Raw genomic sequence first — 24,240 nt, forward strand, 5'->3', positions numbered from 1 at the left:
ATAACCTGTGCAGTTCACCACCTTGGTACCAGAGCCATCAGAGAAAAAATATTAGATAAGGCATCAAAAGGCTTGGGGCCCACACTTGGTTTGTTTCGTACAAAACAAAGGCTAGAAATTAACCTGCTGGGAGCCTCTGTTACATTAGTTTTGAGCCAAAGCCCAAATACTTCTTGCTTTCAGAAACATGACCCTTTGATAAAGACAGAAAACAAAGATAGTGTTGGCTTTCGCTTACATTAAAATTATGGTTATTCATAAAGCATATGAAAATTTACAACCCCAATAGAATAACTATAGTGATATAAACTTGAACAATGAAAGGGACAGTAAACTCTGAGTATCACAGAGATTTTTTTCATAATCTTTCAAAACAGAAAAAGAGAAAAAAGAAACCAAGTAAGTCCATATTTGGTTTTCTCATTCTGAAACCTTGGCGTAGGCAAACCTTTCTCATCATTTTGGATATTCCAGAACTTGGAGTATTAGTAAAAGTCTGAATTGTAGGCTCTTCCATAGTAGGTACAATACCTGAAAGGAGATAGGTTACTAGATAACCATCCCAAGATACTTGATAGAATACTTGATAATTTTAATTGGCTTGCTCCTTTTGTTCAAATAATTTTATCTCCTAATCATCGAATTATGATGAAGTTACTTACTCTAGACATCAGGTAAGAAATAGAGAAAGGGTCTAGAGAATAAATCAGTGCTTCTAGATGTGCAGCAGTACGTCCTTAAAAAGTTCAGTCATTGATGCCATCTTTGAATGATGCACATTTCATGAACTAGGTCCCTCTGGGTATTGAGAGAAAAAATACAGGCCTGGCTGAACCAGACTCTCCTTTGGACTGTGTAGAATACTTCCTCACCTTAAGGAGAAACAATGCAGCCTTGATTATTATTACTGAAGCAACATTCTCTTGCTAAAGCCTCCTGATAGCAGTGAACCACGAGTGTATTAGTTAACCTAATTTCTCTCTTGCAGAAATGTGTTTAAGAATGCATGAGCCTGCGGGTCAATGCTAATTAATGGCTGTTTCTCCCTCTCCCTCTTTCCTCTGTGGCCATAGGATGCGCTGGCCAGTTGTGATGTGAATGGGAATGACTTGGATCCAATGCCTCGTTACGATGCAAGCAATGAAAACAAGTAAGGCTCCAGTGATGGGTAACCGGCAGGGAGGGTTTCCTGAGAGCAAAAAGCAAAAGGGAAGTATTTTCAAAACCCTTGTTATCAAATGATCTGTGATTTACCACAAGATGAATAATTGTTTTTCCACTAAAGTTCCTGGCATAGACAAAGGATGGTCTACATACTAAGCCCGGCCTGCATGGAGTCCGCTGGCTCAGCATTGGCAAAACTTGTAAGATGTCACTCCTGAGATAATTAGTCTATGACCCTTTTGTTTAGGGAGAGGAGAAACAGAAGAGTTCCTTTATTCTATTAAATTCAACAGATTTAATTGGATGCTGCATTTGGGGTAATTGCCAGAAGCTTTCTTATTTTATTTCTCCTTGCTTTCTTCTTTCTGTAAGTGATTGGGTTTTCCACTAATGTATAATGGAACACTGAGAAGAATTAGTGCTAGTAAATGGGATGTGGAATGTGGTACCTTTCCTATTTCCCCTGTCCATTCAAGCGGCACATTTCCATGTTCTAGTTAGTATGGTGGTGTTTAGTGAGTACAGATGAAAATATACCTCCGCTTGATTAATACAATACTTACCATTCTTCTCTAAGTAGAAATGATTTTTCTTACCTAAAATGTCTCAGTTTCTTAAGAAGTTCAGTAGGGATTTCTGGTTACTGTATCACATTAATTAAATGTTTTTTTTTTCCTTTTATTTCAAAGCTGCTCCAATATAATTTAGACTTTGTCATACATGTAAATATGTGCTTACATGCTATACCTTGAGAAATACTAAGAAACTGCAATAAAAACCATTTTATTATGTGCTATTTCCAATCTACTTTTTTCCCCCTTAGGGGGAAATGCTTTGCTATTATTATATGATTAAATAAGTCAGGAAGTTTAGATGAAATCATATGACCTAAAAATTATGATGGTAATGTGGGTCTTTTTTTCACCATCTACAAAGAAATCTCATCAAAGAGACTTCTTTGTAAAAGCATGCTGCTTGTGAATATGTGTAATCAATAAATCTGACTGGTCAGAATCGGAGGAAATTTCTATACATAGACGTATCAAGACCTTTGAAACAAAAAGACGAAGGGACTAGTTGGTCTGGATAGTTTTATTTTACACCTTGCTGTTATTGCAATGATTAGTAATTTTCACACATGGAGGTATAGTTTCAGACAACGTGAGCTGGTGTTTTCTAGCCTAATTACAAACTCAAATAAAAAAATCACTGGAGAGTTGAATTGTTTAAGATTTAGAAAGACACACTACTAGAATGTATGCCTGGGAGCCTTGGGAATGTGAGAAACCTCAGTATTTTCAATTTTGCTCTAAATCTAAGAAATATTTGCTGAAACAAAAATAAGATACCACTGATAAATTTCAATATAAACTTCATTCTGCTATAATACAACATGTGCTTTCCTAAAAATAACAGCCTTCTGCAGAATCCTAAAACTCAGAGTAATAAAAAAAGTTGAGTTGGAATTTAACACTTAAAAATGTCCCCCCACACACACTCACAAACACACACACACACACACACACACACACACACACACACACACACACACACACAAATTAGCTGCAAAAATGACAGCTCACGTTTTCACACATCAGATTGAAATATACATAATACTACAGTAAAGGTGTACTTGTGTGGTCATACACCTGTTCCCAACCAGGTACTCACCAGCCTGTGTGCAAGAGAAAAATAGTAAGGGGTGAGCTGTAAAGGTAATTATTAAGGTCAAGAATTGAAATTTATAGATGCCAGGCACTGGTGACTTATACTTGTAATTCTAGCTACTCAGGATTCTGAGATCTGAGGATTGTGGTTCAAAGCCAGCCTAGGGAGGATAATCTATGAGACTTTATTTCCAGTTAACCAGCAAAAAAAGCTGGAAGTGAAGATATGGCTCATGTGGCAGAGTACTAGCTTTTTGTTAAAGTTCAAGTGACTTGCTGAATTGAAGCCTCTTTGTACAACTACATAAGAAAACTAAATAAATAAATAAAATTGCAAAAGAAAAGAAAGAAAAAAATTAAGTGAGAATGAGAGGCCTTGAGCTCAAGCCCCAGTACTAGTGCCATTTAAAAGGAAAATCAGAAAGCAGAGAAGAAAAGCACGAGGAAGAGAAAAAGGAAAGGAAGTTAAGCAGAGTAAATGGCACCTCTAGTATGGCCTATTTGTAAGGTTGGCAGCTCAGTGTTAGTATCAGACGTGGCTAATTATTGGTCATTATACCTCTGAAGTGCGTAGTTTGTACTTGGCTCAATTCATCTGAGTGGTTTGTGTTTTGTTTTTTTTCAGAATCACCTAGAGTTTTGGGGAACAAAATGGTACATAAACACATGTAAGTTTCACATATGCTCAGGATATCTCCTAGAATATCAATCATACTAGAAGAAATTGTTCTTTAAAAGCAAGCAGTATAGCAGTACTGAATATGCTGGATATACTAGAATTACAAATTCTAGATCAGTTAACACTCAACTTATCATACTGCAAATTAGAGGGACAAAGAGGCATTCTAGGTAGAATCCAGAGACCAATGTGTTTGTCTCTCTACCCAACTGTATCTGAATCTATTAGCTATAAGGATGACTCTTCTCCCAGATTGCATCTGATCTCACTAACTTTGCTAACTTAGGTATCTGTATCTAATAAAGACAATAATCATGAGTATTGTCTTAAATATATATATATATATATATATATATATATATATATATATATATATATCCCATTTTTCTGAAACTGTAGTCTTTCTGGATCCCTTTGCAACTTGACTTCCCTCCACGACTTCTGTGTATGAAGACTAACTGTGGTCATGCATACTCTAGGGTATTCTGATATGTTTTGTTTTGGCCCATTCCAAGCATCCTCCTTGAATCCTTGAACACACTAAGAGTTAGATTGCTGGAGGATGCTATGCTTTGAAGTTTCTACAGGGCAATAAAGGTAGTTTTAGTCAGCAGTCCCCAGGGGTATAAAAATGTTACGGTATATCCACCATAGTTCTGGTTTATGCTGTATTTTTCATTGCTCACTCAGAGCACATCTTTAGGAAATTATGGTTAAAATTTCCTCTTTACTCATTGGACCATCACTGCTCATTGAGGGACTCTGTCTTTAAAGCATGGATCCATAAATATATAATCCTCTTTAGATGGTAGTCATTTAGCAGGAAGAGTTGAATAGTAGTGTTAGATAGTTGACTTTTAGTCCAGGCTTTCTTTGATTAGCTTTATGGTTTTTCCATTTAACTACTCTGACCTTTGTTGCTTTTATTTTTCATCTCTAAAGTTGTATGATAATACTTACCTCTGAAGAATAACAATAAAATGTTTAAAGCACAAAGTTGACTACATAATCGGTGCTAGATAATTGTAGCTGTTATTACTGTAATTATGTGTTCTATTCATATATCAAATTCTTCATAATCAGGTGGAATTACAATTATCTCAAAATATGTGTGCAAATGCACACTTCCAATCTAACTTAAGGCTTGGATGTTTGTTTATTTCTAGAGTTAGAATTTTGGATGGAATATTCTGCCTCTTTCAGGGCTGGAATCTATGACCTTTAGTCCAAGCTGGGTTTTTTTCCCCATTTCCCTCAGGAGAGCATGAATTTTTGAATATTTTTATTAGTTACTATCAGTATTATTTTTGAGATAACATACAATTGGTACACTGAAGGAAGGCTGAAACTGGAGGTCCCTGGAACCCTGAGTTCTGATGAGATTCTAAGAGAGCCTTGGGTCCTGGGCTTAGTGTTGTCAGCTCTTCCGGGAAACAAAGCCCACCACAGTCCTAGAAGTTGAGTTCTTTGCCAGTCTTGGATTTGATGTTTCTGTCTTGAGTGATTCTCAGGCTTTGGAAAACCAGTGGGATGACCAAGCCCTGAACTGGCTGAGCTCTTGTTGCCTCTGGGAACTGCCAGCTTCCCTAGGTATAGCTGCTTCCCTCATGCAAAAGCCACTGGTCATGGATGTCTTCTAATGCTTTCTTGTTTCCCAAGACCCTCATTGTATCTCAGTCTCCAGGCCTGGTTGGCTCAAGGCAGCTACCATGCAAAGAATGAATTCCCTCGTCTCAAGTAGGAGGCCCTCCCACAAGATGGCACCTTGTTGCAGCTCATGGAGATAGGCGGATTGAAAGATTGTCCCGTCTGATGCTGGCTTTTTATACTGGGCTCGCCATTGACTCCAGCTCACTGCACTAGAGTTGAAAGCTTCCAAGAAGTGTGGATTTTCCCCATAACTAGGTTTAGTAGTTCCTGGAAGAGGTCAGCAGACTTAACTTTGTTTCTCCTCTTCTGCCAGGAACATTGTGTTGGTACCTAACCAATGCTGTTACCTAATTATCTCTGCCACCGTCGTGGTTTGATACATTTCAGCTCTCCCATTCCTCCCTTGGTGTTTCTTTAGTGCTTCTCTCAATTTTGTTCTTCTGAATATAGTCTCTACTTTGTCCCCTTATCTCTGCTTATTCACAGTATGATGGAGAAAACTTACACTCTGACATCTGTCTAATACTGTAATTTTTAATCATCATCAGAATAGGGATGTTGACACTTCTCCTGGGCATCTACCCAGAACACCACAAGTCAGGAGACCATAAAGCCACTTGCACATCCATGTTCATTGCTGTACTATTCACAACAGCCAAGTTGTGGAAACAGCCCAAATATCCTACAATAGAAAAGTGAATTCAAAAAATGTGGTATCTATACACAGTGAAATTTTACACAACTATTAGAAAGAATAATGCCATTTGCAGGGAAATGGAGAGACCAAGAACCAATTATGTTAAGTGAGATAACTAGTGTGAAAACTCAACCTGAAATACCAGAACATATAAATTATAGAAGTCTTTAGGCATTCACAGGCAGTGAGACCAAAGGGACAGAAAGGCACAATGCCTAGGTGCATCTGATCATATCAAATAATGTTCGTTGAAATGAAAAGTAGGAAAGGAAAACAAGAAGTTCCCCCCACCCCTTTTTGCTGTTTTTGTTTTCTTTCCTTTTTGTTCTATTTGTTCATTTTTATGTCTTTGGGACTGTAAGGGGAAATACAGAAATGGAGGGACAAATGCAGCAGGGGTACTCACTGGACACTAGGTTGAAAATGAACTAATTTATGGATGGCAATGGCAGGAAAAAACTGGGAGAGAGCAAGAAAAGGTGTGACATTGTCCAGAAAGAAATGTCCTCTTTACCTGACTTATATAACTGTAACCCCTCTGTACATCACCTTTATCATAACAATACAAATATACAAAAAGGAATAGGGATGTTGAAGCATATGCATATGCTATGCAAAAATGGCTTCTCATTGTACAGGCAGACTAGTAGGCTTAAGTCATACTTGAAGTTCTTTCATACTGACTGACTGGGTTGATTTGTTCATTTAACCAATGCATATTACTTGAGATTTTTGTGAATGGCTGGGCTGGTAAGTGAATACATTTATGAAATAATGGAGGGTATTTTAGTGGTTTGAATTGGGAGTTGACCTAGTAAGAAACTGATGCCTAAAGCGTTTTCAGAACTGACAGTATATACCCTCAGAACTTTATTCAATTTATCTTTCTTCAATTTACATACAAAGTACCAAAGCTTTAGGTTGAAGGAGATTCCTTTTCATGTCATTTTTCTTCAAGTTCTGAAATTATGGTTTGCCTGAACTAACTTATGCTAGAAAGATCATATTATAACAGAAGACCATGAAAACTGTCATCCAATTTGTCTTTGCCTTCATTCATCTTAACTTCAATTGTTATGGCTTAAAATAGAGAGCTCCTCCCTACAAAGGACAGTCTCCTACCATTTTAGACCACTGGTCCTATTTCTCATAAATGAATTATTGATGCCTGAATTAGATCATCCTTTCCCTAGGTTGCTTCCTAGGAAATTTTCTGTCTGCATTAGCCCTAGCAACAAATGTGACAGATGAGACCACTGAATTATATTTTAGATGCATGGTATGTGGCTTCAGAATCTAATTGCTTTTCAAAATAAACCAACTCATAGGTTAAAGATTCATTTTCTAAAGGAAATGGATTTTTCATTTTGTTTCTTATCTCTGTTTTCGAGGAAGATTTAGCAGGGTAGATGGAAATACATTTCCTTTTGGTTCTTTAATCTTTCACACATCATTTCTGGCTTTAAAGCATGTCCCTGTGTTGCAGAAACCAAAGCATACATGTACTTCTCTTCCTCATGCCTGCATGATGGTTGTCAGCAAATGCTGTTCCAAAACAGTCAATGAATTTACCCAATATTTCCTGATTTTTAGGGAAATATATTACAGGCAAATCCCGTACTATCAGGTCTGTGGCCTTAACAGGTAAAAACAGTCTTTTTGTAAAAAAAATGTCAGTCATGGGGCTTGAACTCAGGGCTTGGGTACTGTCCTCGAGCTCTTTCGCTCACGGCTAGGGCTCTACCACTTTTGAGTCTCAGAGCCACTTCCAGTTCGCTGGTGGATAATTGGAAATGAGTCTTATGGCATTTGCTGCCTAGATTGCTTCAAACCAGATCCTCAGATCTCAGCCTCTTGAGTACCTAGGATGACAGGTGTGAGTAACCGGTGCATGGCTAACATTTCTTTATATCAAAATTTAACCAAATATGTTAAGACAAAGTTATTCCCTGGCTTAATCTACCAGAAAAAGCCAGCTTCATATCAGTCTGACTTGCCTTTCCAAATATATTCAAAATTTTCTTTTAATACTTTTGCAAAGTAGCATCTCTAGTACGCTTGTATTAGTTACTTGAACAGTCCTTATCAAACAAGTTCATGCAACATATTACTCGAGGCTTGCCATAAACGAAGCAGACAATATATATTTCTTCTATAAAGTTGTCATCGTTCCTCCAGGCTGCTGTAACAAAGAATCTGAGATGATTTAGCATAATAGACATTTAGGTGGGCACCAGTGGCTCATACCTGTAACCCTGGCTATGCAGGAGAGTGAGATCTAAGAATCTTAGTTCCAAGCCAGCCCCAGCAGGAAAGTGTATGAGACTTTTATCTTCAAATAACTGTCAAAAGCCAGAAGTAGAGCTGTGACTCAAGCGAGAGAGCTCTAGCTTTGAGCTTAGAGAGGTTCAGGGATAGCTCCCAGGACCTGAGTTGAGGCCCCACACTCTACAGTTAAAAAAAAAAAAACAAAAAACCTTGCACCTAATCTTGTTGTCTATCTGAACAATACATGTTGGTGTGTCACATCCCATACTTACCTTCTTGTCAGTCTCCTAACTGGCCTTCCATTCTCTCATCTCTTGCCTTCCTGTCCCATGAGTAGTATTACTAAATCAAAATGAAAACATTAAAATCGTTTCACAACTGATAGTTGTGAACAGTTCAAGGCCCTTATACTGACTCAACTCCCCCCTCACTGTTACCCTCTTCCCTGCTTCTTTTTCCCACTGTCTCCTCCTGTTTCTACTCTGATACCTTTATTAGCTCTTTAAAGCCTGTTGAGTGTCCTGAATGTGCACCAGCTGCTCCCGGAATTCCCCTTCCTCCTTTTCCCCACGTCCCTTGCTCTGATGCTCTGTCACACACCCTCCCCCATCCCCGCGGAAGCCCCCTCAGTACGTTTTTCCTGTATCTGTGAACTTATCATTTCTTTTATAAACTTCCTACCCTAGCCAGGGTCACTTTTGCCAGTGTAGGGAAATAGAACACAGGGAAGATCTTCAGAAAATGATTTTAGAGTTTTTGTTTGGGATAGATATAAACTGACCACCTGGTCTTTTTTAGAATAGCAAGATTCTAACTTTCATTGGCTCAGATAAGTGAATTGGTGAAATGTATCCTAGTTGGAATCGCTGAGATATTAAAAGGCGTTATATAATGTGGGTCTTGGTGCTGGATGTTGTTTTTTAAATTTTGACACCTTCAGCGCTGCTCTGTCCCAGAAAGCTTACTTCCCACGATTGCGTTAGAGGTGTCCTGGCTCTCTTTAGCCAATAGAAGCCACAGGTAGATGAATGGAGATGAAAGAGGAAGACAGAGCGAGAGTATTGATTCGCTTCCCCTGTACTTGGTGGGTCTTTAGCGTTGTCTGTGTCATTGTGGATCATAATTCCTTCAAGGTAACCCGAAGGGTTGCTTACAAGCCGCTCTTTGGATGTATAACTGTATCCAGAATACCAGTAACCAGAATAACACACTTTTTCCCAGTGGCTCCCTGTATCTTTGCTGAATATGTTAATGATTATAAAACACCCTCCATGTTCGATGATAGTCCTTTAAGTGACACAGGAACATTGTCCTTTAGCCTTTTATCTTTGGTATGGTCACAGGAAAAATGCTCACATACTTCTGAGCGATAAACTAACTAAATTCTTGAGACTTGTCTACAAGGCTATGTATTCTTCAATGAAAGCTGGATAAATATAAAAGGTAGCTATCTAACATCAAATTCCTGTGTCCGTATTGCCTGAGCCATACGTGTTCATCATTGAAAGGCTGATAGACATGATGTAACCTTCAAATTCTTTTGTTTGGCCCCTGATGGATTTTACTGTTTTCGCTCTGGGCTTCAGGGATTTAGTCTCTTGGGGCTCTTTTTTAAAAATTTATTTTATTGTAAAGATGCTATACAGAGGGGTGACAGTTACAGGAGCAAGATAACAAGTACATTCCTTGTCGAGCATTGTTAACCCCTCCTTTATTGTTCTCCCACTATCCCTTCCCTCCCCCGCCTCCCTCATTCCTCCCCACCCGCAAAGTTGTAAAGTTCATTTCCGATGTACTGTCCTGTGGGTATCATGGTTGCAATGGGTCATCCTGTGTCCTTGTTTCGGCATTTTGTTATTCCCTTTCCCCACCTCTTGTGGCTCTTAATAACAGTTTGGATACATGATCTGATTGATACTATAGGTTAAAATAAATTTGGGGTCTAAGTTATTCAAACCATGTGTACTGTTGCCATGAATAATTGATAGTTACTTGAATTGAAATTTCTTATTAAAAAAAAATCAAACTCCCATGTTCCTAGGGCTCTAGTTAGAAATTGAAGTAAGGTGAAGAGATAAATATCCCTTTTAAATAATAGATAAAACACTTGAGCAGGACTTTCCAGACAGGTGTATTTATTTATCTTTTCCTTTTAATCTTGGCGTTATCATCCGCTCTTTGGGTCTGTGTATTTTCTCGTTTCCTTCTCTGCGGAAATATGTACGATTTAGAACACAAAGCCTTGGCTGGTCAATAGTGGGGTTCTTCCAAGCATTAGAGAATTCTCTTAGCTGGTCAGGCAATGAGCTCATATTTGATGTTAAACAAGGAAGCAAACAGAGGGAAAAAAGAGCCCTTTAAAAATTACTTTACTGTTATTATAGAGGTGCTGTACAGAAGGATTACAATTATGTGAGTCAGGTAATGAGTACATGTCTTTTCCTACAGTGTCTTCTGGTCCCTCGTTCTCTCCCAGTCCCTCCCTCCAGTCTGCCCACCAGTTGTATGGTTCGCTTTCATCACTGCTCCACTGCTGAACTTTTTCACCCTCGAGTTCCATACCCTCCCCCCACCCTTGTTTTATTTATTTCACTGAATGTCTAGTTACCAGGACAAAAACATGTGGCAAAAACAAACATCTAGCTTGTAGACTATTTAAATATTATTGAGATATTATTTAGGTGTTCATTACCTTCTCATTCATATGAAATGCCTTCTCTTCTAGAGAAAAGGACTTTGAGTCCTATTTTGTTCTTATGAACTAGCAGAGCTGTTTTAATTTTTATTTCTGGCAATTCTGTTCATTTCAGTAGAAGCTGCTAAGTCCTGTGTGTGTATGTATGTGTGTATGTGTGTGTGTGTGTGTATGTGTATGTGTAAAAATCTGTGGTAGGTGCACATTTTAACTACAATCCTTAATAAAAGGTAAAAGGGTAGAAAAATATTTCCTTTGTGAAGTCAATACATAAGCAACTGGACAGACTGGTAAAGAAGGCAGGGCTTTTTATATAGTGCAAGCTGTGTCCTGTTTCAGAAGAGTCCTAGTCTGCAACTCCACGCTATTTTATTTTGTGACCTTAGTTAGAGGAGCATTCTTCTCAGAATTTCTTTTGCCAAAGCAGGATCTTAATGTTCTTGTTTGGATTCAATTAGACATATTAAACAACTGCAACAAACAAACCCTTAATCTATGGATGGTACATAAGCATAAAACAATAAAGTAGCACACAACTGCATGTGGTCTCATTTACTGCTCAGAAAAAGGGGAATTTGCAAAGTCTGGAAAGGTTAAGTAACATGCCCATTATTACTGATTGGTGGAACTGGAATTTGAGCTCATTTGTTCCCACGCCATCTATTTACATGCATAGATAAGTTACACTACGGCCACGTTGATGAGCAATTAATGTGCAGGTTGAGTGCAAGCTTCAGTCACTTTAACCTTTGGAGAAGGGTCATCACCACAATGCTATGATATTGTTTTTAGTAAACATTTTGCCTGCTGTTACTAAGTGCTGATAGCCTGAGCTCCTTTCCTCTAGAGAGAGAGAGGTTTGGCCTAACAAGATTGCTAACATCATGTGTAGATGTGTTTTGGATAAGTATCAGAGATCATTTGTTTCAGTTTGTTACTATGTGAGTCTGACTCCATAATGGTATGTGATCAGCAGAAACAATTGAAGAGCACCCAACTGAGCCCAGAAACTCTACAGACCTCTCTCGAACAAACTCTTAGCTACTGTCACTTGCACAGTCCAAGACTTCAGGTTTGATCTGATTGGAAATTGTCATGAGGAAGCTGAAGGTGAATTGTTTGCTCTTGTTGAACAATTCCATTAAGCAATATTAATGGATCTTTTTTTGTTAATTAAACTGCATGAGGACCAGTTAATCAAAGTGTATGCAAAAAGTTTTTGGCAACTATAAGTACCATGGTTAGAATGCTAAATTCTGTTGCTTACAAAGCATCTAAATAACCCCAAGGAATTGAGAAGAGGAATTCACAACTACTGGTTTGCCTGCATTCTACCAACCTCCTAACTCCACTGCCCTTACTACCTGTCACCTCATGAACTTTTGTAGAGTGACCTTTGTTATATGAGTTTACTTCTTCCTGTTTTAGACATCTATACACCATCTGCATGTAATTTACATATGCTAGTAGGTGCATCTGATTTTGCATGAATTGCAGCAAAAAAACTTTGTGGTAATATCCTGAGCTGAAATGAGCTGACTGCTACCGATTTTGTGTGACCTGCTTGCTCTTGGTTGGTATTTCTTCCTTGTGAGGTACATCCTCCTAAGATTGCGCCTCCTCCCATGCCTGACCCAGCTACCAAATATAGAATTGTACTTTCTCCCCAATCCTCCAGCCCTGGTGTATCAGGTTATCCCATATCCCCTTCTTTTTCCATCCTGGTAGTGTTATCTTCCTATGGACACTAGTATTATGTTCTCATTGGACTGAGAAAGAAGCACAGAGCACATCATTTGTCTCCAGCCATTTCCCTACTTTTGACATCAGTCCATTATTATTTTTACCAAGTGACCTGATTCTAATTCATGTTAGACAGTGGTTTCACATTTGGCCTGTGCTGTTCACTTCCCTGGATGTCAGACCCTTGCATAAAATGTACTTATTTCCCCATTAATGTTTTCCAATGAAGTAGAGAATACTCAAACATTTGTGTGCTTAAAACAAAGAAATATACTTTTCTCTCTTTCTTATTCACCTGTGTGATGTATCACATGTGGGGAAAGGATAAATATCGAGCAATGACGCATCCGAGAGGATCTGGGACATGAAGTGAAGAGATCAAAGAATTAAAGGACTTGCTTTTATTGCAATTGAATCCAAAGGAAGCAAAGTGGAGAGTGGCCCATGTGTGGATCATTCTCAGAAACAACTCTCCTAAGTGCTGTGCATTTGCTTCAAATCCACATTTGAAGCAAACCACTACAAACATGCCATATTGACTGTGGTTAAAGTGTTTCATGGAGTGAATTAATGGGAGATTTCTCAACTTCTGGGTTGTTGTGTTGGCGGCCCATTGCACAACTTAGACTTACTAGCACAATACCCACTCCACTGGTGTAATTATACGCTGACTGAGATTCATTGAAATCTTTGCGGCCCTAGTACACCTGTGGAGAGTTACTTGAATAAGCCATAGAAATTGTATTGGTGTTCTTTCTGTAATATTTTACTTGTAGGTACTTTAAAAAAAAATTTGGAGAGAGGCAGTGTGACAAGGCACTGAGTTCTGATGGAAGCTAGTCCAGGGGAAGTCTGTTCGTTTCGTGATGGTCCCGGAAAGAAGGTGGGAGCAGGGTTCCAGCATTCTCTTCAAGGGCAGCCCCCCAATGATCTGACTTACTCCCAGTAGTCTCAGCCTCCTAAAGGTCAGACCACCTTTTCAGAGCACTGTAGCCTGGTGTCCAATTAGACCTGGTGATCAAGAGATAGTTAAGATTCAAAACTAGAATCCCTCATGACTAAGTGAAAACTCTTTAGATCCTGCAAAGAATTGAGAATATGTTCACTGTCAATGAGCCCCACTACCTAACCCTTCCCATGTCATCCTCTGGTTTTAACCATTTTTTTCCACAGCTGTGTGAACCTAGCATGCTTCATTCCTGCTACACTCGTGACTAGTAGGCTCTCAATAATTAGCTATTGTTATTCTTCCTTGCTTGGAAAGTTTAAAATATAAACTATCATCTTGATGTGTGTTGCCGTAATTGTGTATTTTAACATACTTGGAAGATGATTATTGCTAAGGCCCCATCTCTGGGGAAGGGTCATTACTTGTCCTAAACACAGTCTTCCTCTTAGACCATTAAAAATGGAAAATTATACGAAAAGAAAATGTGGCAACTTACCTGGAGCTGTGTTCATTAATATTGATTCATTTTTATTCTAAGGTAACTGAATGGAAATTACGAATTAATTAACCTTTAGTTTGGAGGATTTTATTGGTTTCAGGTGTTATGTGCTGATCTTGCTGGAAAGAAAGCAGGCTAGTCATTGGCATAAACTTTTTAAAAAGTGTTCATTAAGTAATTTTAGGTGAAAAGGTAAAAATGGGCCAGACATACTCATACACTTATAATTACTAATTACTAAAACTTTTAAAGTAATTCTTTGGGAGATTTGGATTCTAAATAAATCAGAACTCTCTCTCTCTCTCCCTCCTCTCTTTCTCTTTCTCTCTCTTTCACTCTCTCCTTCCCTCCTTTCTCTACTCCTCTCTCCTACATACATGGAATATATAATTAGGAAAAAAATTAATCCTGACAGTAGCTGGGAAATTCAGTTCAATTGCATAGAACCTGCCCAGATCTTGTGAGTCCTTGGATTTATTTGTTGTTGTTTAGTTTAGTTTTATTGTTATTGTTATTGTAGAGTTGATATACAGATGGGTTACAGTTACATGAATCAGGTGATGAGTACAATTCTTTTTGAATCATGTCTCCCCTTCCCTCACTGTCTCCTAGTTTTTCCCTCCCCTCCCCACCCATACGATGTACAGTTCATTTTCCACACAGTTAGTGAGTACACCATTGTAATTGTTCAGCCCCATCCCTTACCCTCCCAAATACAAAGACATGAACAAGATCAAGGAAAAGGAAATAAAAACAGCAACAACAGCAGCTAAAAATAGTCTCTTGTTTCTTTTTCTTGGGGTTCATTTCCAAAAATATCATTTTATATGATCATATACACATAGCTATTGAACCTTTGTCAGCCACTCGTATCTATACTCTCTTTGGCTTCAGTGTGTGAATGTCTAGAGTCCTATATAATTTCTCTTGCCCCTTTGTGTGTGTGTGTGTGTGTGTGTGTGTGTGTGTGTGTATGTGTGTGTGTGTGTGTGTGTGTGTGTGTGTGTTTGTGTATTAATAATTCAATGTGTTTACTTGTAGATTTATTGGCACACTCTTTACCACAAATGAGGGAAACCATGGGACCTATGTTTCTTTGGGCCTGACTTAAATCACTTCATATAATTTTTTCAAAGTCTTTCCATTTCCTTACAAATGATACAATATCATTCTTTATGATGGATGAGTAGAGTTCCACTGTGTATATGCACCACATTTTTTTCTTTTTGGTCGGCCGTGGGGCTTGAACTCTGGGCCTGGGCGCTGTCCCTCAGCTCTTCAGCTCAAGGCGAGCGCTCTACCATAAATGATTTGGATGCACTACAAAAGGATAGACTTTGCTGTCAGTTCCATGCATCTTTGGCTAATATTAAAAAAAATAGAATTAATGAGCTAGGAACTGGACATGGTTGTATTTCTCAAGTAAGGTCCCAAGCTAGAAACCATGGAAATGTATATGAGTAACACCATTTTCCACATGAAAATCTGATTCAAAGACACTGCAAAGATGGAGAAAGAACTGGGGACAAGTCTTCCTGCCCCTAGGAAACTTGACTTGTCCCCCATATATGGAACATTGGGAAAAGAACCACTTGCATTTTGCTGTGAGAATTAAAGAGTGTACTCTGAATGTCCAGAATACCACAGGCCCTTTTATTACACTCAGTTAATATAAGGAATGGTACTGGAGTTAACTTAGAGGTTTGTTATCAATGAAGGTCTAGTGACAAACTCTAAGCAAAATTTATCACTGGAATTTTTCATCTGGAGAAATTATTTCTACAATATGTAGAATATTTGTATTTTAAATGTGCGAGTCATGAGAATGACACCTAGATTAATTTTTTTTATAACTTTAGTTTTTAAATTTTTATTTTATTGTGAAGATGCTATACAGAGTACAGAGTACAGCATCTTTACATGAGTACGGAACATTTCTCATTGAACATTGTTACCCACTCCATTGTTGTTCTCTCTCTATCCCTTCCCTTCCCCCACAAAGTTGTAAAGTTCATTTCTGACATAGTGTTCTGTGAGTATCATTGTTGTAGTGGGTCATCTTTTGTACTTCTTTCAGCATTTTGTTATTTCCTTTCCCTTCCCCCAATCAGATAAATGCATATACAAGATGCAGGATACCAGAATCAAAGACAGAGATTGCCAAGTTACCAATGGACAAAGAACAATGAAATAAAAGAAGAAAGAGCTAGATTCAGTATGTTGGTGACATCAAGGTTGACAACTTAAAAAAAAGCCCTGTTGGTTCCATGTCTTGGAGGTCATTTCAATTAGCATCATTTTATATGGTCATATGTTCATAGCTCTTGAGCTATTATGATTCTCTGTCAGGACTAACCTAGGCTTATACTAATTATTACAAATGAGGGAAACCTTAGATTTTTTTTAAATTATTTTTTGGATGAAAGAGAGGGAGAGACCTTGTAATTCTCTTGGAATACAGAATGGACCAAAGAGCTTTGGAGGTCTATATGCTTTATAATAAGTAGGTATTTCCCTGGCCTTTTCATTTATTCTTTTTTTTTTTTTTTGCCAGTCATGGGGCCTGAGCTCTGGGCCTGGGCACTGTCCCTCAGCTCTTCAGCTCAAGGCTAGCACTCTACCACTTGAGCCACAGCGCCACTTCTGGCTTTTTCTGATTATGTGGTGCTGAGGAATCGAACCCAGGGCCTCATGCATGCAAGGCAAGCACTCTACCACTGAGCCACCTTCCCAGCCCTCCCTGGTCTTTTCAAAGTTGTGTCTTCATAGTAGAGTATGTAAAAAAATTGAGTACTCTTTCCAAACTACTTCAAAAAAAAAACCCCAAACAGATAATGCTCTGTCCTCTTGAAATCAGTACATTTCTTCTCTGATCTATTTGCTTAGAGCATATAGTGAAATAGGAACATTATCATGAAAGTTGAAAGATGTTCACATTTAGTATAACTTATTTAATATGTTTAAAGACAAAAATCCTCTTGAGAACACTATAATTATGTGTAGTCATGAAGAAGAGTTGCAGCTATGAAACAGTGGGAATGATTTACTCATTTAGATAGCTCTGTGATCCTCAGGTTCGAATATGCTGTCTATCCCCACTGAAGAGCAAAGTTTCAAACCCGTGATTATTTCAACATTCTCGTTCAAAAATTTGATCTACCTTGTTTTCACCAGTTGGTGATTGGTTTCCATGGAAATGGAAATGGAATAAGCATTCCTTGTTTGAGATTTTCAGCTGCCCCATGCCAACTGAGAGCTGTAAATGCCATTTGGTTAACAGCGAGGATCCAGAATTCTTCCATTTCAAAGTGGCAGAGGGAGAGGAAAGGAAAATGTTTGCCAAGACGTTTCACTTTTCTCCCTTTGAAAAGAACACCGCTTTCTAATTATCTGACCCACTGATAGATGATTGTCGAACATAGACAAAGTTTAATTGGGTCTCTTCTCACGAATCAGTCAAGACGAGTCCGTTTCCCCCCCCTTCGCAAAGTTCCTTCTCCTCATTTCAATTGCTGGCCTGTGTCACTCTTCCTGGTCCTCCACCTGCTGTGCCTGTAGTGGCCGTTGAACAGGAAGATGGCCAACATGTTCAATGCAACAGTTTGGTGATCTCAGAAACCCGTGACTTAAAGGAAAAAAATAATTTGTCATTAATGGAAGGAGTGTGGCGGGGGAGGGAGAGCTGGAAAAATTCTCATTTCTGGAAGAATGTCAGTTACCTTGCCATAAGGATTTTCCATTTCTCAGATGGTCATTTATAACTACTGCATTTTCCGGAACTATTCCATACAAAGAATGTTTGAACATAAAATGGTAAAGCATCAGTATGATTGGGTTTTTGTCTTCTTTAATGATTTTAACAATTTAATCAGTATGAATACTATGACATAAAATTAATAGAATTAATGAGTGCTTTCTTTTCTATCATATTTGGATAATAAATAGGTCAAGAAGGCACACTACTACATTTCTCAGCACTGTTCTATAGATAGAAGAATGCTTTAACATATGTAAAATGGTAAAACAGTACAATTGGGTTTTTGTCTGGTGTAATGATTCTAACAGTTCCAGCAATGTGAGTGGTAGAATAAAAATGTTCAATAGCATTAATGCCTGTTTTCTTTTACATTAGCTTAGATAATAGTTCAAGAAGGCACACAAGTGTAATACTTAAATCTCTCAGTAAAGTTCTCTGAACAAATATCTCCTTTGCCTATGCCCCGTACTTACCTTTGAATAAAGAAAAGCAGACAGAATGGCTTCCAGTGTTGGGCTGCCTAGGTCTCTAAGTGTATTTTCTCCCCCTACCTAAAGCGAGTAGTAGTGTGTTAACTAAGGAAATGACATTCTTATTGCTAGGCTTAGAAAACTGCATGAGTCCTGCAAGGGAAATCTTAATGGTGCTGAGCCTGCCATTCAGGGTCTGACACTTTCTATTATCACATTGTAGTCATGGGAGGATAGCCCTTTGAGAACTGTTTTGGTGTAAACAGCTTTTGCCTTCTAAAAGAAGTATTCAGAATATGGACAAGGATTTGCAGAGAATGTACAGTCTACCTTGGAGGATAAGCTAACAATCTAATTCTGGTCAGGAATACCTTTTTTCTCTTAATTGGACCACCTCCAGCCTTAGTTTATAGAGTTATTGTTGGATGAATTAATTATTTGAACAAATAAGTATTAAGATGAGAAAACAAAAGGAATAAATCCATTTGTTTGCCAATTCAGTTTCAGTTGAGGCCAGAGTCTTGTAAATGCAGCAAATGGCACTTTATTTTGAACAATAAAAATGAAATTAGGACACTACATGTAGTTTATTATGTAACACAGCATGCTGCTATACACATTCTTACATTAGACAAAAATGAATCATGTTTAAAATTGTCATTTTGTTGCAGTATTATCAAATTTGAATTTTAGTTGATCATAAACAGACTCAGCTTCTGAAAAATCTTTATCGGTTCTTCCGGGGACCATTTGGAATCATTTTATTGGTAGATCATTTTCATTTAAAGCCAGTGTCACGTGGCCATCCTTGTTAATTTTTCTCCCTCCGTTTTTACTAAACTCACACTTCTGAGTCCGCTTACCTCAGGGCTTTGTGTATGGTGAATGCTGTTTGCAAAATATTAGATTCCCCTATTGTTTGAAATGCTCCAACTTGCATGTTTATTAAGCATTTGATAGGTCTGCTTTGCCGTGCATTGCTTGCATTGTAAGTTTACATGGAGATATAAAACTATGCAACTGAAAAGTCAGCACTGATTTCATCAGTGGTAACATTTTTTTCATTGTTGTCGTTTTGGGTTTGTTTGTACATTTTCTCTCAGTCTTGGGGATTGAACCCTGGGCCATATGAATGCCAACCACTCACTCTACCCCTGAGCCACACCCCAAATCTGGTAATACTGTGGATGGATTTGTTCTTTGCTAACCTAGCAAACCTAATCATCATGGTAGCCTGGTTATTCAAATCACCATCAGTTTGTTCTGGCACATACCACAGGACATATGTGCTTTCCTCTTAAGGTACAGTGTGTGCTTATACTGCTGTAGAAACTCTAAAGCTTGAGAATAAGAGATTTTTTTGGGTTCAAGTTCTTTCAAAGTCAGCTGGTCGGGTTACCATGGAGAAGGCAACCTTTCCATAAGAACTCGTTTTCTTCTCTCTAAGGTGAGGATGAAAAAAATGCATGTTTGTATGATCTTGGAAAGGTTAAATACAATTAAATATGAAGACGGAGGTTAAACTACCTGACAAGTAGTGGAGACATGGTCCTTAATAATTTCATTGATTTGATGTCTAAATTTCAAAATCTATTAAGTGTTCATTCAAAGATAAATTACTTCAGTGGATATGACTGATATTTACTGAGTTGATTAACTTCACATAAAATTGCATTCAGTCTCAATCTTAATAACAGGTAGATTAGACAAGGAAGAATCGGGTGTATTTGTATTTCCACAAAGGCCTGAGCGGCTGAGTACAGTAAACTTCATGCCAGAAAACCAGAGGTGGGCAGGCTGACACCCATCTCCACTTTGAACCTTTATTTCAGATTAAATGGATTATATGGTAATCACTAATCTTCAACCCTCATTTGCTGCAAAGTCACACTTCTTCCTTCGGAAATGTTTTGACATTTTGCTCATGATCTGGAAGCATCTTTAGCGGAATGAAATCAACATTTATCATATCATCTTCCTTTGTCAGTCAGCCATTAAGAGGTTTGGAGCAAAACAAGTATTTTTAGGTTCATTTAAGCTAGGTATTGAATTACATATAGATTTGAATCTTTTAGCAAAACTAATAGTAGCAGATCTATTAAACATGAAACTATTAAGTGAGCATAGACTTATGAATTATTGCTTATCATTCAGTGTCTTGTCCAAAAGTTCAGTGACACAGTGTAATTTCATGTCTATTTTTTTACTTTTAAATCCCTAGTGATTAATACATTCTTCAGTACTCAAGTGGTGCTTGGTGGATATTTGCTGAATGAATAATTCAGAGAACTAAATTAATTATGTGTCAGGTCATGGGAGTAGTTTCATTAGGTATAGGTAAGTAGGTCATCATAGTAATATTCATAAACTTGGAACTTACCTATATACAAGAAGACAGAAAGTATACATACATGCATACACACACACACGAACACACACACACACACGTTTGTTTGGGTTACCTACTAGCATTTTGTTTTCTGTTTTCTACTTTAGAAAGACTTATTTGAAATAGTTTTCAGTATTTGTAGTATTTGTTTGAGTATAATGTATGTATACATACATATATAAGTATGTATGTATAAGTATGTATGTATAAAAACAATATATAAAAATCTAAATTATTTGTAACACATCATTATTTCTTTCATTATCTTTAGAGATCTTTTTCCAGGCTCTTAGCATATACACTCAGTGTACACTTCATATTTCATGCTTTGCTGAGTTCTAATTATGAAATTTTCTTTTAATTATGATAATGTGAAATTATAGGAATATCAGTTCAGGTGTAAAGAGGAAGAAGTTGTTTTCATTGCATACCAAGCATTTTTTACAAGCACCAACCAAAAACCAGAGCAACTGGAGCAGAAATTCTTATAATATTTTGCTCATAAATGTTGCTAGCATGTGCCACAATATTTGCATAATGACTTGCAAAGGTCTCACAACACCCCTGTCACTGGCCTCAGGTTCAATTAGTCACTCGGTTGTAGAACCCATCAGGCCTCCATTACTTCTTCTATCAGTCTAGGATAGGAAGATAGGCCAGTATATAATATATTTCTTCAACTAAGAGCAATCAACAGTCCCAAAGCAGTGTGTCTCCAGAACGAGCCATACAGGTGTGAGAATGAGGGTCTCTTTATGCAGAGAGAAAATTTAGACAGATGGTATTTTGTGTATAATAACCTATGTCCAGAGCCATGCAAGGTGGGGAAGTTTTTGCTCTATTTCCAGTCTCTTCTTTTAAGCTCAATCATTTAGTAGTGATGGTTCAACAGCCAGCGTTTGTCTGTTGATTTGTTATTTTGTCTTGAAGCAAAATTTAATATTGTAGCCCAAGCTGCCTTGAATTTGGCCTCACAATCGTGGGGTTTGTTACCATTCTGGGCCCCGAATTCACTTTTCTTCGGAGCAGTGTTGCTTGCTAACTAACATCCTACTTTTATCAGACATCAAAGAGAGGGAATAAATAGAAAGTTGCACAAAATTTGTTTTTACCAGATAGGGAGAAAAGATATTGTTAATTCTTTTCTCAGAATCTCCCCCAAGATTATGAGCATGACAGCTTGGATGCTTCACATTGGTAGATTCTTGCCTACCACATAGGATAGAAATTATCTGGACTTAAATGAAAGAAGAAGGGACACGGGGTGGGGGTGGGCAGACAGAGACTAACTTTGTTAAATGAAATATTTCTTGGAAGGTACTTTGCCATCTTTTTCTGTTCACTTCAGTCCTAGGGCCTGATCTTGGGGCCTGGGCACTGTTGAGTTTTTTTGCTCCAGGCTAGTATTTTACCACTTGAACCACAGCTCCACTTTTGGCGCTTTTTTGGTGGTTAACCGGAGGTAAGAGTCTCACAGATGTTGCTGCCTGGGCTGGCTTTGAACTATGAAACCCAGATCCTAGTAGCTGGGATTATGTACATGACACACTGCTCACCCAGCTCTTTTTTTTTTTTAACCAGTTTTTAACAATGTAAAAGGTATCCTTAGTTAAGAAAGCTTGTGTTTCTGTTTTCTTGAAATGATGGAAGTAGTTTTCTTGGTAGCTTAGAGAGATCATCAGTGAATAAAATGAACATGGCATTGGATACTTTAGCTCTAAGCAAGAGCTAGGGCCAGCAGCTCTACATTTGTGTACTTTTCAGCAAAAACACTCCAGATAACTGGGAACAGGCCTAAAATGAACAAATAGGAAAGAATCATTGCTATCTCTCTTAGCCAAGGAGTAAATGAGACAACCCCATTCCTTGACTTATGGTGGAAAATGAAATGTTTTTCCTGCTTTAACACTTTATTTCATATACTGAATGGGACCTTATCATTAGTGACTGATTACTACTTCACACTGAATTTTCAATTTTCCAGTTGTGTAGTGGACAAAGCAATAGATCTAGGTTTAAGTAGAGTAAACAGAATGATTGGATAAAGTATTGGACAGCTGAAAGAGCAGGATTTTAGAGTCCTAGACCCCGAAGGAAGGAATAACACCATGGATCATCTTACCCCATAGAAACAAGCTCAAGTAGTACATGGACAACTATTTAAAGCCAAAAGTGTAACAAAAAAAACAAAGACAGGTATAAATCTGACTTGTTAATCAAGGAGCCAAGAAAAAGAGCTGGTTCCATTATCGTGGTTAACATATACCATCAACAGAATCTCTGATCCCTTCCGACAAGCATGGAACAGCCTTAGGCTGACACAGAGCAGGTCGACTGTCTGGGAAATGACAGTATCTGTTCACGCATGCATGCGCATCATGACAGTATATGTACACGCATGCATGCGCATCATGACAGTATATGTACACGCATGCATGCGCATCATGACAGTATATGTACATGCATGCACATCATGACAGTGTATGTACACACATGCATGTGCATCATGACAGTATATGTACATGCATGCACATCATGACAGTATATGTACATGCATGTGCATCATGACAGTATATGTACATGCATGTGCTTCATGAGGTCTTTACTGTACAGTTTGTTTACTGCACAGTTTGTTTGAAAAAGCAACAGAAGCTAGGGAGAGCGCTGGCTTCGCTGATCAACTAAGTTTGTTTGTTTGTTTGTTTGTTTGTTTGTTTAAGATATGAGCTAGTATGATTTTAACAAGTAAGGTACTTTTGTAGGTTTGGGTGGAAAGCGGTGGAAGGAAAAAAAATGTCAGTAGTCTAGACTGACAGGATAAAGAAGAGGTGACATGGCCAGTAAGGAAAGCTGTATAGTGTCTTTTCCCTTCTGTTGACACTATTTGTGTCCTGATAGAAATGGCTATGAGTTGTAACTGATCTTACTTGCACAAGAGAGTGAATGTAAGGGATGACTGACTTTTCCAAGAAGTGCCTATTACAAGAGAATTGGAGACAAGTTCATCTTTAGGTGCATTTTGTGATAGAGTATAATAGAGTGAACTAGAATCCACTGACATTTTCTCACTTTGCTGAAAATATCATAGTCTCTAAACCAAAGTACATCTCATTTTTTTTCATATTTATCTGACACTGCCCACTGTTATTCTTTAGGACTAGGGGGGAAAAAAAGAAAGAAAACCTGTTCATACACTTGAACCCCACACAGGCCATAATGAGGACTGTTTTTCTGGTGTTTTTTTTTTTTTTAATCCACATCTAAATTCTGAGTCCAACTAAGACACAAAAGTTGAAAAGATCCTTGGCTCTCTGGGTGGGTAATGATCATTGTCATTTGAAAAGCATGGGCTGTTTAAATGTGGTTAAACTAGCCATTTGGAATTTCAATGACAGTATGCTGCAATGTATTATTTAAGTGATATTTTCAAAGTCATGAGTCAGCATCACAGTGAGGGTTCACCTCAGACAATTTCACTGTCACATAAGAACAGCTCATGCAGAACAATGTGCTCTACAAAAAAATAATAAAGAAATATGCAGTTATTCATTAAAGGGCGTTATTATGCATTAGTAATGTGTGTAATATGTGAAAGAATGTGTTAAATATTAGT

The 24,240-nt window shown here is 37.9% G+C and overlaps 1 protein-coding gene across 5 annotated transcripts in view; it reads left to right on the top strand.

Annotated features, from left to right (window-relative positions):
• The window catches only part of Pcsk5 (proprotein convertase subtilisin/kexin type 5), a 394,004-nt gene that overhangs the window by 119,627 nt on the left and 250,137 nt on the right, over positions 1–24,240 (top strand). For all 5 annotated transcript variants that reach the window (XM_070035766.1, XM_070035767.1, XM_070035769.1 and 2 more), the window contains exon 5: positions 1,074–1,150. In XM_070035766.1, coding sequence (XP_069891867.1) covers positions 1,074–1,150 — 77 coding nt within the window. The remainder of the gene's footprint in view (positions 1–1,073; positions 1,151–24,240) is intronic.

This window comes from Dipodomys merriami, unplaced genomic scaffold, assembly GCF_024711535.1.
Source record: "Dipodomys merriami isolate MVZ:Mamm:240054 unplaced genomic scaffold, mDipMer1.0.p SCAF_26, whole genome shotgun sequence".
In the NCBI taxonomy this organism is placed as follows: domain Eukaryota; kingdom Metazoa; phylum Chordata; class Mammalia; order Rodentia; family Heteromyidae; genus Dipodomys; species Dipodomys merriami.